General features: G+C 33.6%; 2 protein-coding genes across 2 annotated transcripts; both read right to left on the bottom strand.

Annotated features, from left to right (window-relative positions):
• Positions 1 to 1,575: 1,575 nt before the first annotated feature.
• LOC137919660 (zinc carboxypeptidase-like) lies at positions 1,576 to 7,474 on the bottom strand. The gene is made up of 6 exons (XM_068762791.1): positions 7,173 to 7,474; positions 6,573 to 6,987; positions 4,433 to 4,547; positions 3,838 to 4,058; positions 2,829 to 2,913; positions 1,576 to 1,842 (listed from the first exon to the last, which is right to left on the bottom strand). Exons 1-6 carry the CDS (start codon positions 7,451 to 7,453, stop codon positions 1,580 to 1,582), a joined length of 1,380 nt encoding a protein of 459 aa, XP_068618892.1. The 5' UTR covers positions 7,454 to 7,474; the 3' UTR covers positions 1,576 to 1,579.
• Positions 7,475 to 9,822: 2,348 nt separating this feature from the next.
• Positions 9,823 to 18,171, bottom strand: LOC137920018 (zinc carboxypeptidase-like). The gene is made up of 6 exons (XM_068763251.1): positions 17,826 to 18,171; positions 14,550 to 14,958; positions 13,122 to 13,242; positions 11,695 to 11,915; positions 10,784 to 10,868; positions 9,823 to 10,091 (listed from the first exon to the last, which is right to left on the bottom strand). The coding sequence occupies exons 1-6, from the start codon at positions 18,110 to 18,112 to the stop codon at positions 9,823 to 9,825; spliced, it is 1,392 nt and encodes a 463-aa protein (XP_068619352.1). The 5' UTR covers positions 18,113 to 18,171.
• Between the last annotated feature and the right edge of the window lie 1,189 nt (positions 18,172 to 19,360).

Below are 19,360 nucleotides of genomic sequence, written 5' to 3'. Positions count from 1 at the left end.
CTCGTGCAACCGAAAGATTCTCGAATGGCGACCACGAGCAGGTAGATGTGGCATGGGCAGCCCTCCACTAGGTTGACCAATGACATATTTAAGGTCGCAGGAAGTTGGCGGATGTGGGTACCGCAAGGTCATCGTGTTGATCACTAGAGGAGCTCCTGTGAATCGGGCGTGGACCAAACAGTAATCAACCTTGTAACTCACTGTACCTCGTTCGGACTTGGGTACGATTTCGAAAGCAGGTTGAGTAAAAAACTAAGTGAGGATACCATCGCCTCATTAACATATTAACACGTTCACTGCGGGCCCAATTTTGAAGAACTTTCAGCTGGTGCGGCTGAGGTCGAATCAGCCTCAAGCTGAACTTCCTAGTAGTGTGGTTGAGGCCTTTTCTGCCTCATGTTTCAATCATTTTTTTTTACAATATTGAGTCAATGCTTCGCAGACATAAAGAAAGCTATATTTGTCTTTGTCATACCTCATACGGTTGAGTGTAAACAGCCGCCGCACGAGAGAGAAAACACGAGTTTTACGCGCCGCACCAGTGCAAAGTCTACCATGAGGCTGAATCGGCCTCAAGCCGCAGTGAACGTGTTAAAGTCAGGAGTCGTAGTACTATGAATAATCTCATAAATCGGTTCATCGGACTCGCACCATAAACTTCACAATATAAAACTGATCCGACTCGACGTCTTTCGCTAGACATGAAAAGGCACAACTCGATTCAGATAGATAATTAGGGCAAAAAGCTATTTGTCCAACGCACTGCGTAGTTTATGCAGCACATAAAAAAATTAACTTGCTTCAATTGCGAATTTTACAATCAACCTCGTCACCAGAGTGTTAACAATATTGTCATGCTAATAAAAGATACTAGATTATTCATTTTTGTAATTAGTGTTTAGTTAGTACATTTTTTATGGTTATACAAAATATCGCACGCTCTAGGATGAAAGACGAGGTGGTGCGGTTGCCGCGTTACCTAGCATGCTTTCGTCAACATCTCCCGCCTTTAATGTTTTAATAGAAGAAAAACCCGACAGGCCAGTGTTCCTTGATTATTGCAAAATAAGTAATAAATGTAAACAAAACTAATACAGGTAGTAGCTAAATACAATTAGAAATAATTATAAAGTAAATAAAACAAAAACTATGTAATCTGTGTTAAAATGTAAAATAACCAAATAAATGTGATAATCAAAAGCTGTGATAGTAAGGAACGAGGCGAAGAAAGTGAGGCGATGAGTGAACAGTAGAAAGTAAGTAAAAGAACAATAGATATTGTAAAATGTAAGTAGAAGAAAGATAGATCATGTGTAGTATGACAGAAGAGCATGGAAATAAAAAAGAAAAGAAAGTGAACGATTAAAAGATAAAAACGTACCTGTCCCATAAATAGGGTAGGAGAACGAAAGGATAAAGAAAAATCTCTGGGGAAAGATCATGCCTTGTAGAGCGTCCATCGGCTGAATAGAATTAAAAAATAAAGTTTAATGATAATTTTTATTAAATGTATATTGTGTTAGGAACCATAAAGTAAAATTAACTTTTTTAATAAATAATATAATATACATAAGATAAATTAATTCAAAATAATAAAAGCAGTGCTTATTAACAATATAACTAGAGAGCTAAATAACGCATTGGCTCCTGAGTAATAACCGATTTCTCTTGTAGTTCTATCGATTTCAAGCAGACAATCCATGATCTCCTCATTGTTTGGAACAATTTGTTCCGGTGGCAAAAGGAAACCGTATTCACCGACGTCGCGTAACTCGAACAAATACACAATTGGCACGTTGGCAACGCCTTTGACCCAGTCGAAACTGGAACCGCTCACTTCGTCTGTAAATAAAAAGAAGTTATTATGAAAAATAAAAAAATTACTTCGATTTCTCGATCCAAGATACTTCGTTCGAGATGAGAATGAGTTAGAAGATTACAGTATTGATCTAATCTAATAAAGCAGCAATCAATGTTAAACTTCGAGCGTGCACGCTGCTGTAAAATTTACAACAAATTTAAATTTCTGGTACTCGCCTAAAGAGTTTATATTGAAGATATCAAAGCTCGGAAACTAATTATTCTGCTACTATATTTTTCGTAGAAGTGATAGCAAAAAAAGTCCAAATTTAAAACACTAATAGTTTTAAGATAAAGGATTATATGTAAGATAGGGTCCAATATTTAGCCACTTTCGCACATGCAGTGGTAGTCGTGCAACAAAGTGTATCGCCCGCCAGCCCGCTGATAAATGCGTATGCGGTAAACAATGCCAATTACACAACTGCCACCGTTAAATCACTCAACACGTGTTTCACCCCTCAACGAGGCATCTTAAGGAGTTATGTTACACCGATTAGTGCCAAACACAGAGTCTAATCAGCAGGCTGGCGGGCGGTGCACTTTGTTGCACAATTACCACTGCATGTGTGGAAGTGGCTAAAAATTGATCCTTTTCTTACTTAGAATGGACTTCCGCAAGTTAACGCCTGATTCCATTAAATAAAGGATGAAATAACAGATGAGTTGAATCTGATTCTACTTTCAATCAAATTGGGACCTTTTCTGACATTCTTCTTCGTATAGTATAAATGTAAACAATCATAATCAACTAACAATATGAATAAAACGTATTAATATGATAAAATCGTTAAAAGTAGTAATCTATACAACCGCATGAGAATTACGAACGGCTTTATGATACAATCGATAGACTGGGAAGATAAAACGTACATTAATATATTATAATTCACCTAATTGAACGACTGTGTATTAAAAATTTTAATCATAAGTGCGTAATCTACAATAATGAGTTTATAATCACTCACACAAAATATCCGCCGAAGTCCCAACGGTGTAGGGAGTTCCATGTCTCGAAGTAAGTTTGTCGGCACCGCGAATTGCAATTTCATACTGTAAAAGAAAAACGATGAATATTTTTTCTTACAGTAAAAAATCGGCCGATACTTTCTCACAGCAATGTGGGTGTTTATAGGTTTTTGTAAATACAAAATATGTTACAACAAATGTCATAGTTATTCAAATCATAAGTAATGTCAAACCGTCATTATATATATATGAGTGTATATTTCTCACAACGTTTTCCTTCAAAGTATATTAGTAAAGGGGACCATCACTGTATTCTCGCTAAGAATGGAACTAAACTGTAACATAAATTAAAAAAAAACTAAGTGATGATAAGTAAACTGTCCCAAGCTACCTTTCAAATTTACAAAAATTGCATTCTGGTATGTTGAACATATATATATATATATATATATATATATATATATATAACATTATGTTACATAGCTATATAACATTATATAGCTATGTAACATAATATATATATATTTAAATGTCAAAATAATTTGAATTATTTCATACCATAAAAATGTCAATTATTTTATCAATAATGCTTGTAATCATCTCAGAAGATCATCATTATTATCACCATCATTATCATTTCAGTCGATTACAACTGGATTATGTTAATACCGGCTATCAGTAGTGGTATATATATCGGAACCGTTACAACGACTTTTACAAGGTCGCAACCACCTTGTATGTGAACGTCGTGGGTGCGGAGGTCTCTACTCTAGAACCTTAAGGCTGTAGCGGCTGTCTGTTCTGCGTGCTGAACATTCATCGGAGTATAATTATAATCAAATAACGTTTACTCAACATAGACTAAAAGTCATTGAAAATTATTTCAAGAAATATTTTTGAATAAAATTTTACCTTCTAACCTTTTTATCATAAACATTTTTGCGTTCTTCCAGAAAAACGTTAGGAAAATGTAAAAAATCTTGATTTAAATTCGTAAATATATCTCACCATATCTGCATAGTTTTCAGCTTCAAGTACAGCGGACCCTGAGGCATGACTATATGGAACGAGTATCATTTGAGAATAGGAATGAAACGCAAAATAGTATAATAAATTTCCAGTCTGATTAAGAGTGAGAACGTAATTTGAAATGGCTTGCGTCTCCTGCTCGGAACCAGCACTGGGTCCAGCGAATATCTGAGTGCAAGGATCGGATGAAGCACCGGTAGCTGCAATGAATTTTTTATTAAAAAAATTGCTAACAAGTACTTCGTACTATACGTCGAATTGTAAGCATGTATATCTTTATCTATATATTTATCTTTTACGTGGATGTAGATATGAAACTCTTTCATGGTTATTGTACCTTCATTCTTTATAACTTATATTATATATACATATAAAAATAAATAAATACGTATAAAAAAATAAAGTTTTTTATAAAATATATACATATAAAAAACTTTTTTAATACACAATCGTCAATAATTAGTCATTTTATCATGTTATTTTTCTACATTTTCATCACTAAACTTCAAGTTGATAATACAATGGAAATAGCAATAATAAGAGATGTAAATGTGGATGACCAAAAAGTTCTTACTCATCCAAAGGAAATTAAAATTCCTGTTCAAGTCAATGCCATTGCTCAAGTCATTAGAATTGTTTGTGCAATTCCTGTAATTTGCTGTGTTTCTGTTCTTTCTCCACATGCGATCCTGATAACAAAACCAATGATCTTGTTTATATATTTGTCGAATTTTAATAGCAACTAATCATTATTTTGGGGCTAGAAAATACATATCATTTCTATATATAAAATCTACTGATTCTCCTTCTACTTTTCAGCCGATGGACATAAAGAGTTGGTGTCTATTTAAGAGATATTTGTAACACTTTATCAATTTATTTAACACACGAACAAATTTTAATTAGCGCTTGAGTGCGAGCAAAAAGGACGTGCATTCGTCGTGGAACTCTGGGGCGCAATGTGCTCTGCGACCGAGTGAAAGCGGGCAATAGAACAAAGGCGCAAAAGAAATAAAAGAAACAAAAGTAACAAAAGGTCTGCGCCCGCGTCACCGGTGCGTGCATTTGCTCGCCGCACTAATTCGGCACACTAAGTTCGCCCGTCGGCTACGCTCGCCCACAAAATCTTACACCTATTATTAATTCAGACATCACATCAGTATATATACGACTCCCACAGACACCCATTACAAGGCATGAGACTTCCCCAAAAGATCGCCACCATGATCGATCTTTCGCTGCCTGCAGCCAGGGAATTCCCCGACCTCAACTGTGACGTCGGTAATCTATTTATTGCTGATAAAAATATGTCACGTGACTAGTCTGGCCGTATTTCATTCGTACTTGTACTGTTACATATCTAATCTTATATACCAATATAAAAAATACTAAATAAATTGAAAAAGATCAAAACGGTACCCATTACTGCTATTATTAAATCAGTGATTTTCGACTGGTACGTGTATTTCTTTAAATAAAAGGACCAATATTTAGATTTACAGAGTGTGACTCTGTATTTGGCACTAATCGGTGTAACATAACTTGTGAAAATGCCCCGTGGAGGGGTGAAACACGTGTTGAGTGATTTGACGGTGGCAGTTGTGTAATTCGCATTGTTTGCCGCATACGCATTTATCAGCTGGCTGGAGGGCGGTGCACTTTGTTGCACGACTACCACTGCATGTGCGGAAGTGGCTAAATATTGGTCCTTTTCTTATTTAAGATGGACTTCCGCAAGGTAACGCCTGATTACATTAAATATCTCTTCAAATACGCGGGTGCCGATGGTCGGGATATAAATATTAAATGTTAATCATAAAATAACTATATGCTATACAAAATATACACCAGAGCAAAGGCCTTTCTCATAGATTTCCAAGAATACTGGTTAAAAGCGCTCTATATTCAGTGTTAAATTGATAATACAATTTTAAGAATAGAATTATATAAAAGGGCATAGTAACTCTCCATAACTCACGTGTCTCTAGAAAATGATAGACAAGGTTTGGCGGCTGATAGACCTTAAGAGAAAAGACACTCAGGCTATGAATAACAATTAAAAATTATTGGTGTAAATGGTGTTGATAAAGTTTTAAATAGATATACAAATTTTATTTGCAGGTATTATTTGCAGTTATCAAGGAAGAACATTTATAAAATAAAATTTTTGTTTAGTGTCACAAAAATGAAAAGAATGGTAAGAGGTCAAATATAGACAATACTAAATAACACCTGTTAACGAATCCATATTAAGGATTTATCCAGGGCCAAAGTAATCTATATCTATGGATATGATTATTTATATATCACACAATGGTTTAACGCGCCTACCAAATATCGAACAAAGGCTGTAATTGTAAATCGTAACCTAAAAGAACTAACGCTTCAGAGTCAAAATATTTTGAGGTCAAACTATAGAAACATCATCACTCTATTTTTTATTTTATTAGCCTGTAAATAGTACATTATATATATTGTTATCATCATCATCATTTAAGTAGGAGAACGTTCACTGATGTCCATAAGCCACCTCCATAGATTTCCTAGAAGACTAGTTAGAAACGACCTGCGTCTAGCGTCTCTCAATGACCTAATCATCTGTCTACTTTGGGGGTGGATAATTTACTATATTCAGCGTTTTGAAGGTCCACGATCTTTGTTCTAGCACCTTTAAATAGTCAGGATTAATTAAAACTATAAAGTTTAAAACTTACACTTGTGAAAGTGTAGTTATAACCATCAGGGTTAACAACAGGAAAAATGTGCCAAACGAATGCTTCTGCTAAATGACGCAAGTCTGCATCATTGCTTGTCAAAAATTCCTTTATTATCCAAGTGACTGTCGCTGGAGAAATCCATTCACGAGAATGTATACCGCCTTCTATCATCGCAATCAGAGGCGAATCTCCTCTTTCTCCAGGCTTAAAGTCAATTATTACACCTTTGATTGGTTCACCTTCTAAAGATATCCCCATTCTGACAGTAGTAACGACATTTGGATATGTAGTTGCTAATTCGTCGAGCCAAGCGTGAATTTCCGCCAATGTATGATATCTACTCCAACTAAAAGACCCAAGGGTGTTGCTGCGATCACTTTGCTCGTGAGATTTTAACTGATCTTCGATCAATCTGGAAATTGTTTAGAAACATTATAGATAGCAATGCAATAAAAAATTCAATGAAATCATCTATAAGTTCTTCGCAAAATATATTGACCCTTTGTTTTATCTTGTTATAAATTTTTTGACACAAAAATTATCGTGTGATATTTATATTTATTCGCGTTTTGCTATTCAACATAAAAATTTACTTACTTTTGTACGTCATTAATACTGACAACTGGATCCAATCCGACCGTTTTACAATAATCAACGAACTCAACTTGTCTTGAAGGCGGAACCATTATTCTAACATTGTTGCCAACTCCGAATACATCAGTCCAATAATCATAGCCGTCCTTTTTCAAATCTTGCAAGATCTGGACTTGTACTTCATTACTCGCAACTACATCATAAACTTTATAATTCGTATAACTTTTATAAGCGTTTACAGTGAACACATAATAGCTAACTAATAATATAATATTAAGTCTCATCTTGCCATGCGTGCTCTGTATATGAAACTAGGACACGTAATAAACAAAAATTTATATTAATTTTGTTATTAGCTTTGTATTTAATCATTACAGATTATTGTTATCAATAATGTAGCCATGGAATGTATTCAAAGTTATCAATAGTTTTGATAAGATATAGTGAGACATTGCAAAATTAGATATCTCTAAGTTAGTTAATATTTGAAAAGGTTTTTCGTCGATAATAATAAAAAAAACTTATTAATAATATAAGAATTATTTTTCGTGGAACTCGTGGAGTCTTAGTAAATATATGCCTAATGACGCGGCCTTTTCCTTCACCGTAATATGATGGTGGAACTGATGCTGAGACCTCCGAATTCAGGAGTGAAGACAACGGATCTGTTAGCACAGTACAACTTCCACCCATAATCTGGACAGACGGCGTCGAAAGACGCCGATTACAGGCCGCTTCAAAGCGGTCAGCGTATTGGAAATTTACCGGAGAAGTCTATGTCTCATTACTTAATATTTCACCAGTCTCTAACCACTTGTTTATTTTATTCATTTATTTATTTACCCTTTTTACAAATCTTGTAAAGGGGGCCTTCGCGATGTTTCGTTTGTGTGCAGTGGAAATCTTATATAATAATTAATGCACAACGTGTGAATTACATAATTATTTAATGGAATCAGGCGTTACCTTAGTAAGAAAAGGACCAATATTTAGCCACTTCCGCACATACAGTGGTAGTCGTGCAACAAAGTGCACCGCCCGCCAGCACGCTGATAACTGCGTATGCGGCAAACAATGCGAATCACAGAACTGCCACCGTCAAATTACTCAACACGTGTTTCACCCCTCCACGGGGCATCTTCAGGAGTTATGTTACACCGATTAGTGCCAAACACAGTCTTTTTTTATTAATTACATAAGGTTGGAATTGAACTCGCGACCTACGATCGGATCAAAAATTAATTATTTGTAAGAAAACATTGATGTTGAATATTTTATATAAGTATTCTTACGCGGTTTAGAAACAAACCATGATTAACTCTAATCAAATGTCTGGTTAATTTTTAATTACTTTTTTAATTGACAGAGGAAATTCTAGAGCGGAAATTCTTATTGCCTAACAATTCATTTCTTGAAATGCGAAGAACTAAAAGGACTGAGATAATTTGTAAAGACTTGCGGAACATCGCTTTGTTTCTTCTGAAAAGTAGAAAATGTTTATACGGAACAAACTTTTTACAAATTACTTTGAGTTTAAATTATTTTTCAGACTTCAACAGAAGTTGAAACATCGCGAGCTTTTTATGATCGCAACTAGGTTACTTATATAGATTAAGTAATTACTATTAGAATAGTAAAGAACGATTATACATAATTTTTTTTAATTGTATAGCTAAGTACTTTGAGACGAGCTAATTAATGTTATTTAACTTTCTTGACCTTTGATAAAGTACCTACCCCAAATGTACCTTTACGCTTATGGACCTTCTATTAAAACATATATATTTAAATTTCAGAGTTGAGGCGATTTATTTTATACTACATAATTCATTATACTTACTGTAATGACTTGGTAAAACTCTAAGCCTTAGCGTCACCAAGTTTAGTGTCTAAAGGGTCGAAAAACAAATAAATATTGCAAGACTTAAATAAAAGTCACAGATATCTTCTTCGACGAGACGCAAACGAAAATGAGACGGCGTCATTAGCAGAAAAAAGCACCTGCTAGAAATAAGACCATAGGATCAGAAACGTTCAACACGATCACTGATACGACCATAAATGCAATAGAAAGACGATACCATGAAAGTGGTTGGCAGCAACAGGACCATTACTGCCCATATCTGTGAAAAATTAGAGATAGGAAGCTTTCACTAAATTTAAAGTTGAGCAAGGCTGACAAGGAATAATAAAGACGTTTTACTTAGCGTGAACTTCGACTTTACAGGATTTTATTTTAATTGGAAAGTTTACCTGTATCAACGCTCTATGACACTTAGTTTTGATACTCGCGATTGTATTTACTGTAGTGCAGCTTTTAAAATATTCAGTTTGTGTCAATAAATCTCTTAACAATATTATTCGATTAAAAAAAGAGAAAATTGAGATATATAATAACAACATCTTTATATGCCTTTCTATCTGATAGTTAACTTGTGCCTATTTGGTATATAAACTCAAATAAAACTCAACAAATTAAAGATTATGATTAAAAAATGTAATCAGTTATTTTATTACAGTTTAGCTCGAATAGTCAGGTGTTCCACAGGCATTAAATACATTTTATTGTTACATATTATTAAATGGTTCTAACATAAATATTCTGTTTTTAAATAAATGAACAAAGCGTGAAATAATAATAAGTTTAATAAACTTAAGTTACAAATAGTTTAAAAACAAATGAAAAAAGAATCAAAGATAACGAACAGACAATATTTTCTTTGCCTGACGCGTAATACCCTAATTTAAGGGTAGTCCTATCTATCTCTAAAAGTGCATCCATGACCTCTAGGTTGTTAGGAATAATCTGTTCTGGTGGTAAAAGGAAACCGTATTCTCCAAGGTCCCTCAACTCGATCAGGAACGACACTGGAACCTTCGTTTCAAACTTCACCCAGTCGAAGCTCGCACCGCTCATTGGATCTGTATATAATGATATATTTATTTATATATAAAATCGACATATCTTTTATATTACTGAAATATAATTAAGGGAGTGAAATCTATTTAAGGGTTTTATGAAGGCGAACTAAGCCTTCGGCTGATATAATGATGATATATAATACAGCGACTATTTTCTATTTTTCTAACTTTTAAATTAAAACAAAAGTGTTAGTTTTTATATAAATATGGAGGTGGGCTTAAATCATGGTTGCACAGACTTATTAAGACTAGGGGCCACTCGGACTAATCATTAACTGATGGCGGGCCGGCCGCCAGAAGTTTAGGTGATTAATTTTTTTGGTTTTATTCTGAAATAAAATTCAATATTTTTCGAATGTACGAGAGTATTATTTTTGCTGTCGGCGGGCCACTAGTATTAGAGCGGCTGGCCGCGGTCTGTGCATCCATGGTCTAAATGATGGGTGGTAATTTAGTATTATAACTAATTTTAATCGAGAAAAATTCTTAATACGTCTCACACAATGGCGACGTCGTCATAAGAGAGAGAGAGAGCTGTACTTCCGCATTCATCCATCTTCTTCATGCGGGCGACGTTCAGAAATCATCTTACAATCTGTTTACTAATTATAACATTATCACAAATAGTATATTTAAAACTTTAAACAATCACCCTGTATTATCTATGAATACGCATCCAAAGTTATACTTACACATAACATCGGCTGAAACTCCCACTCTGTATTCAGTTCCGAATCTTTGTTTTAATTTTTCAGCACCATTCGTTGCAATTACGAACTGTAATCAAAAAGTTTTTTTTTTAAATTAATTGAAAAAAAATGACACATGCAAGATTATAATACAGTACAACTATGTATACTAATAATACTATATAACGTAATATTTGTTTCTATACTTTTGTTGATTGTTAGTACATGCGTCGACATAGAATAAAGTCTCTGAAACTATGGTGCATTCAAATCAAAGTTAACCTAACAAATATAAAACACTAATTAATTAAAATAAATAGTGATATTTTAAAATTTATAGACACTACGATTTTTCTGGGTGTCACCATCAATTCTTCATATTGAGTCTCTGTCAGTCAGGTTTACTGCTGCAGCATATGCCGTTAAGAAGATAAAACGCTACTCTAATATTGATACTGCTAGTAAAGTGTATTTTAGTCATTTACACAGCATTATGTTCTATGGCTTGATGCTTGACGGTATAGGTGCGGATATTGAAAATATATTTGTATTACAAAAGAGCCATCCGTGCTATACACAACTTAGGGCCTCGAATCTCCTTGATAAATCGGTTCAAATAAATCAAAATTCTTACAGTGAACTTACTATATATTTACGATAATATTTTGAACATTCACAAAAATTATAATAAAATGAGGAAACAGGGGACGTCCATCGTGCATTTACAAGCCACCGTGAAAAACTGTCTGAACGAAAGTTTCGACTGCAAAAAATCTCTGATATTTAATAATCTATGTCTTGCAGTGAGCGTATATCGGCTGCCATGATGATGGTGACGGTGAAGAATATTTTCTTCTAAGAAGTTACAATTAATAATATGAGTTAAATTAACTGAAATTATATGCAATACAAACCATATCAGCGTAATTCGTAGCATTTGCGGCTTCTGCAGCTGTCATGTGGCTGTAGGGTATAACAATGAGTTGTGTGAATGAATGAAGGCCAAAGTAGTACATAAATGTCCCGTTACTATATATTTTCATAACGTAATCAGCGACAGCTCTTGCTTCCGGCTCGGAGAATGGAGCCGGTCCAGCGAAAGTATTGCTGCATGGATTATCAGAGGCTCCAGTTTCTGAAATCATATTCAAATCAAATGAACGTTCGTTTTCATTCAAAATAATTAACTGTTTAACTGCAATAGACCGCTAAAGTGCTGTATTTTTTATCTTGAAAAATGCGACGGAGCGCTTTTGCGTTGCGAGAATCAGTGTGTCTGTAAACCTAGATGTCATGCCAATATTAATAAACTAAGTTTTATTTAAAAAAATTGTTTTCAATATACAGAAAAAAAAACAAATCTTTATTGTTTATTTATAATACGACAGGAATAATGAACATTGATTAATATTTTTCTACAACAGAATGTTTAACTTGACAACATCTAGTCGAAGTATGTCTCGCAGTTTTTATGAGTTATTACAATCCATCCAAGCGAGCAGTGGTACCTCAGAAATAAGGACTGAGAATTGCGATCGCGAGTTCGAATCCCGGGAAACAATCTTTTGTAATTTACACTTTGTGCATTAATTATATAGAATTGCCACTGATTACAAAGAAGTTTCCAGAAGATGGGCAGCAGCGTCCGCGGCTGCCCATCTTCTGGAATTGCCAACCCGCTGTCAAGTGTGGTGATTATGGTATAAGATGGATATCTTTGGGGAGGCCTATGGCGTGCAGATGGTGACTATAGGCTGAAATGACGATCTAACTAACACGCAATAAAAGTATGTCCTATGACAAAATATTTAGGGATAACCTTCTAACCACTTTTAGTTTTACGTTAAAAATAATATCAACTCGATACCACTGTTTATCAATTTATCTTCTTTGACTTAAAACAGAAAAACAAATGACAAATAATATCCAAATAATGTAATTTTAATCTTCCAGATAATATGAACTAGACAAAGAAATATTCTGGCTTTATCATTTCTATTAGATGTTTTTATGATATTAAGCTTTATGGTGAGATGTTTTAAAATACATAATTGCTTATCAAATCTGCACAGAGTAATATTTCCTTTCTGGTTTATCACGACAATAATTATGTTACTATATATAGTTGTATCACTTTGTTTAATATTCATAATACTGGCTAAAGTGTAAAGGGAAAATGTTAAAAAATAAATAAATAAAAACTTTTGAGACATATATACAATAAGTTGGTACTTGTAAATAGCTGGGTAATAGGTTTAAGAAAATTCGCTTAAACTACCGTACCGTATGAATCTCTAAGATGTTGTTAAAATTATGTTAATTGATTCAAAATAAGACTTACCCATCCACACAAAATCGAAATTTCTATTAAGGTCGACTCCGTTACTCATGTCGTCATCTACACCAGAGGTCGCGCACGATGTAAAATTACGCGTGCTACGATTTTTACGCCACATTCTGTGCTAAAATTATTAAATATGACTTTAAAAAACGTTACAAAATAGATAAGAAAATACAACTATACATAGTATATAAAATTATAATAAAATATTTATTGTCCATTTAAAACTTCATTATTTTATTGAAGCTGTTATCCATATATGATTATTTACGGTGCCCACTAGTGAACGTTAGGAGCATAATGCCATAGGTGGCCAAATTGAAAGAAACAAGAAGCAGATTCAGCTACCTTATGGTGGCATCCATCAACTCAAATATATGAGAGATAAAAATACGAAATGATATGAGAAGGGCAAACTGAAAACTCTCCACTTTTATAATATGGTACATATTCGAGTACAGTTACAAAAAATAACTATTTATTTTATAAATATTTTTTTAATTATGTTGATGCCTTTTGTTGTTAATTTTATTATTTATAATGGAACACTAATAACATAATAACAAGTGGTGCAAAAGTAATGTCATAATGTGAACGTGCTTTAATTTTTACGAAAATCTAAATGTTATAAATATATACAGATATTTATATATATATATATATATATATATATATATATATAAGCATATACATATATAAATAGACATATATATATGTCTATAATTATGTATAATATTCATATTTATATATATAAATAACTTCCACTCTTTTTGAAAGCTAATTCTGTATATATTTGGTTATGTAGCACTATCTGTTAAATATTGTCATAAGTACCTAATAGTATACAATTCCAAATATGTATGCTTATTACAGGCGTATGCATGTTTGACCATAATTGTTTTAGTAATGAACATTAATTAGAGGTTGAAATACTATATATTAATAATAGAATTAATACTAAAACGGTAATACAAATATTATGAAGAAGTTACAATTCATCGAAACTAAGCAGATTAATATCAAAATAAATTTCACTAGTAAGAATACGTAAGATTAGACAAAATGTATCAACAAACAAGTTTTGAAAGTATTTGTAGAATCACTAAAAATCATTAAAGGGTGTTTGTTCCACATTCGATTATTCGGGTGGCACTATTAGAAGTGAGTTTAGTGATATCAAAATTGAAATATTTAAAAAATCTAAAATATGCACCAACAACAATCGGAGGGACGAGGAAACATAGTACCCGCGTTACACAGACGTGCCACGTAACATTCAAGTGTCGCACGGGAATGAGCAGAACTTGTAGTGTGTGAAATTCAAATTTTACCTCACGGATCTCTATTCCGAGAATTGTAACCAACGAAATTGCAACGGCTCCACAAGGCAAACACAAATACCGATATTAAAAACATAGTTGTACTCACTGTTGTAAAAGTGTAAACATATCCATCAGGGTTAACTACTGGAAAAATATGCCATTCGAAATTCTCAGCCAGGCGACGTATTTCCACGTCGGAGCTTGTTAAAAACTCTTTGATTATCCACGTAGCTGTTGCTGGTACTATCCATTCTCTTGCGTGAAGTGTTCCTTCAATCATTCCTATCAAAGGAAAACCTCTGTTCGGATGGTAGTTTATTTTTACACCTTTTATCTCTCTGTTCTCAACGGATTTACCCATTACAACTGTGGTTACTATATCAGGATAATTAGCTTGAAGTTCGTCCAGCCATGAGTTTATTTCTTCCAACGAGTGATACCTATCCCAGCTGAGAGAGAGGAAACTGGAATTGCTGTTAGCACGGTTTGACGGCTTAAGTTGATCTTCAATAACCCTAAAAGAAACAAGGTTTTTGTTTTACACTTTTTCAACAAAACTATTTGATCAAAATTCTTAAATTCGTAAGTTCCCTCGCCTTTATAGAAAATATAGCTTTTGAAGCTCTGGCAAGAAACCGCAGCTCGCTGCACCCAGATCAAGGAAGAGAAAAGAAATAATGCCCACGCGCCGGTAAGGACCGGTAAAGTAATGTAAAAATTAAACAAATACATAAATATATAGAAAATAATAAAATAAAAGTAAAAATAGAAATAATAAGAAAATTGTCATCGAAAAAAAAAGTAAAACTTGTACCTTAGAAAAAATACTCTGCCATTAGATTACCATTGTAGAGATCCAATGGCGACATAATAGAAAAATCATAAGTAAATGGTAAAAAGCCTGGTTTTAAAATCGATACGAAAATATCTTTTAAGACTCATATAAACGTCAATTGTCTTGAGAATAATGATTAAGTGTAAAAATTATAATATTAAAGCAAGTAAGTAGGCGTCCAATCAGTCTGGCCATAGATACGATTATAATTAAAAATAAACAAAATATTACTTTTGAATTTGGAAGCTGTCATTTTGTGTGATATTAAAATAGATTAGGGTGATAAATTGAATCGATTCTATGTGATTGTATTACATGAAGCAGTATGGTGTCAAATATAATATTTAAAATCTTCTATACGCTTGGTATTTGTAAAATGTTTGTGTAATGGGCTATTGATAGGTACAATGAAATCTCCTTTGTTTTTGTCGGAAAAAGATCTAAACGTTTACGTAGTGTTCGTACGAAAAAGGAGATAAAAGCAGTAATAAAAAATGCCCTAAAGCAAAAGATCAGGAGATGAAGATAGCACATAAAACTATCGCGTATTTTAAAAAATGATTTAGGATTAGCAGCCTATAATAGTACACTTATTAACTATTAATTTAAAATAAGAATGAGGTGGTTAAATAAAAATAACTGCTTAAGCGGTACGCAAAAAGAAAAATACCGATCACCTGTCAACATAATTACTTCAACATTCCGGAATCGTATTTTAAATTTCGAAGTCTTTTCTATATTTACGTATACGTTTCCTGTTAGTTACCCACATACAAACGTTTACAAAAACACATATTTATATAGATTAATAAAAACTTTAAAGAGGCGAATTTATAGCACATTATCTGCTATCAATGGTTTCAGAAATAATAAGCATGTAGTAATAAAAATTTTATAAACGCTTTTTTCGTGTAGATACGTTCGTCCGTTTAAAATACCAATGACCTTATACATGTAAACATACATTTTTCTTTTTGTTCCGTTTTAACTTATTTTAGTCATTTTAACGATACAATTTTTATTCACATGTATAATGGGTATACACGGATCAGGATTCTAATTTCCTTTACATAAGTCTACACGGAGTATTTATGACTAAACAAATTTTGTGTTAAAAGTGTTAAATTATTACAATGTAAATTTAAACTATAAAACGATATTTAATCAACTTATAATATATAAATATATATGTATATTAATACTACGACAAATATTGAAGGAAATAGTTTTGTTTGATTAAATTTTATTTTCAGGTTTCTTTTTATTTTCAGCCGATGGACGTCATGCAGTGACTTCTCTTATCGACGACTCTTAATTATAGCGTCGGTCTACTTAGTGGGGATCTACTTACGTTGTGTCCACGTTTGAATAGTAAGTATTTATTAATTATAGAAGCTGAATATTTATACAAATTGTGTTTTTTTTTTCTATGATCCCCGCTGTTAGGGACCTCTCGTTCCCTTATCTCGTGTGGGACAGGGACTTTTTATTTCTAGTAATTTATTCATATTTTTTATTATTATCATTCTTCTCTTTCATGTATCATATTATCTGTTGTCGTAGTTTCTTACAAAATTACTTACAAATACAAATTGTGTTACCAGTGATGACTGTCAACAATGAAGTGTTATCTTGCACTCAGGACGTTATTGGAATGTTAACAGTCGCTTAACACGTTCACTGCGGCTTGAGGCCGATTCAGCCTCATGGTAGACTATGCACTGGTGGGGCGCGTAAAACTCGTGTTTTCTCTCTAGTGCGGCGGCTGTTTACACTCAACCGTATGAGGTATGACAAAGACAAATATAGCTTTCTTTATGTCTGCGAAGCATTGACTCAATATTGTAAAGAAAATGATTGAAATATGAGGCAGAAAAGGCCTCAACCGCACTACTAGGAAGTTCAGCTTGAGGCTGATTCGACCTCAGCCGCACCAGCTGAAAGTTCTTCAAAATTGGGCCCGCAGTGAACGTGTTAACTAACTATAGAGAAGGATCCCTAGATGAACGGCAGTCATTGAAATAGCCCAATGTATTGGTAATATTGCAATCAGGACAGTTGGCAGCTGGACACTTGAGATTCTGCAGAGGATATTCCAATTCAGCAAGTACAGCATAGAGCTTCCACTGACAAGGTGGACACATGACCTTTTTTTTGTTACTCGTGGGGAAATCCTGCATGGGACCAACGTCTAGGTCTCCGACTACGGATGAGGAGCTCAGATTTTCTTTCTCTCTCTTTCTCTCCACAGCCTTCTTCTCCAACATCACTTTTTGGCAGAAGGTTGTACCAGTGCTCCACGACTGCCCGTTCTGTACCTTGGCTTGGTACTGATAGGTCAGCGCAGCTCATCCCAAGCTGTATACTCCTCAAACATGTGCTGAGACGTATCCTCTTCGTTAAATGTTGATATATGACCTAGTTTAAGGCCGTCAGAAGAAGGAAGCCAATTTCTACCAGGAGATTACATATTTGATTAGGCAGCCAAAATGACGATGAAAATGATCCACTTATCCACTTATTATTATAAACAAATAAGTTACTTACTTTTGCAAATCATTTATAATCTCCTTATATTCAATATTATGAACTTTCATAATATTTATAAACTGTACAATTTTCTCTGGCGACACATTAACACGAACTCCATCGTGTACGTCGAACTGGTCAAGCCAAAATTCACCGATTCCTTTCTTTTGAATTTCCCTCACAATTTCAACTTCATTTTCTGTCTTAGGTAAAACTTTGTACACTTTATAACCTTCAAATGTTACTTTAATTGCATTAATAAGTTGAATGAAGCACAATATATAAATACATAATTTTATAATCATTTTATTGCGTACGTTTTAGGCTATTTAGTTGTGAAATATGAACTGATAGTTTGGCACAATATTGCCGATTTTACTTGTTCAAATCTAATCTATGTTAAGATAGATTTATGACGCAAAGATTGATTACATATAAAATTAAATTTTCCATAATCTCCTTTATGATTATGTTATTATTATCTATTTAACGCTTGGAATTTAATACCGTACAGATAAATTGACATCGTTCTTGACACTAATTTAATGTTAGATGTTTCTAATATTTAGCCGAAATCTATCCAAATAACATAACGTTTGCCGCGAGTAACTTATAATCTTTACCGTCTGTCTACAGGATGATTGGTTTTACGAATAAAAAAAATTTAAAAAGATGAATGTACAATTGGCCTTTAACTTCTGAAAGTAAACAGTCCACAGATACAACTAAAGAAATATTTTTAATAAGCAAAAACATTGATTACCCTTTTTTCAAAATATCGCAATGTCGATGAAGATCTGACCAGTGTGTGTTGCCAGTGATGAATGGACCTGAGACGTGATCGCTTATGACGGCCGTTATAAAAAGATCCATGGTCACCCAGAGTGCAATGGAGAGAACTATGCTCGAAGCTATGCTTCAAGATCAAATTATAAATGAGGATATCCTCAGAATAACGAAGATCTCGGACATATCTCGAAGAGTTGCTCGTTTAAAGTGGCATTGTTAGCTGTTAGCCACTGGAGACGAAAGGCTATACAACACAGGTCGATTTTTTGGAAGGCCTATGCCTAACAGTGAGCATCTACCAGCTGAAACGAAGAAGTAGATGTATTTAATATGAGCCCAACATTGACCACTTTAAAGCCTTTACACCAATAACCAATCTCATAACCCTGCATATTCAAAAAACTATCCAAAGCTTAGTAGTATCTTGTTTTAATTTAATATGTAGCGAAATAATCACAGTTGTCAAAATGCTTTCGCTTATCTGTCAATCCATCGGTCTACGCATGCGCAAAAACTATGGACGCGCGCCGTATGATTTGTAGGCGGTTGTCAAAATCACGTCTCACGTCGAAAAATATTATTAAATATAAAAATGGCGAACGGCGTCAAGTGACATATGTGTTGTTGTTTGTGAATTTGTATTAAATCTTTAGTGCTGTGATGGAATATGTAATTAAATACTATCTTATATCAATTTTGATTCAATGTTTAATATTTACAAATGAGTGGTGAAAGTTTTATGTAAAAATTATTTTATTCGCATG

This window comes from Battus philenor, unplaced genomic scaffold, assembly GCF_028537555.1.
Source record: "Battus philenor isolate CCGP_79_NKW_IND1 unplaced genomic scaffold, ilBatPhil1.0.hap1 SCAF_17, whole genome shotgun sequence".
Taxonomy (NCBI): domain Eukaryota; kingdom Metazoa; phylum Arthropoda; class Insecta; order Lepidoptera; family Papilionidae; genus Battus; species Battus philenor.
Note: the sequence above shows the minus strand (reverse complement) of the source record. Positions and strands in the feature narration are given on the sequence as shown.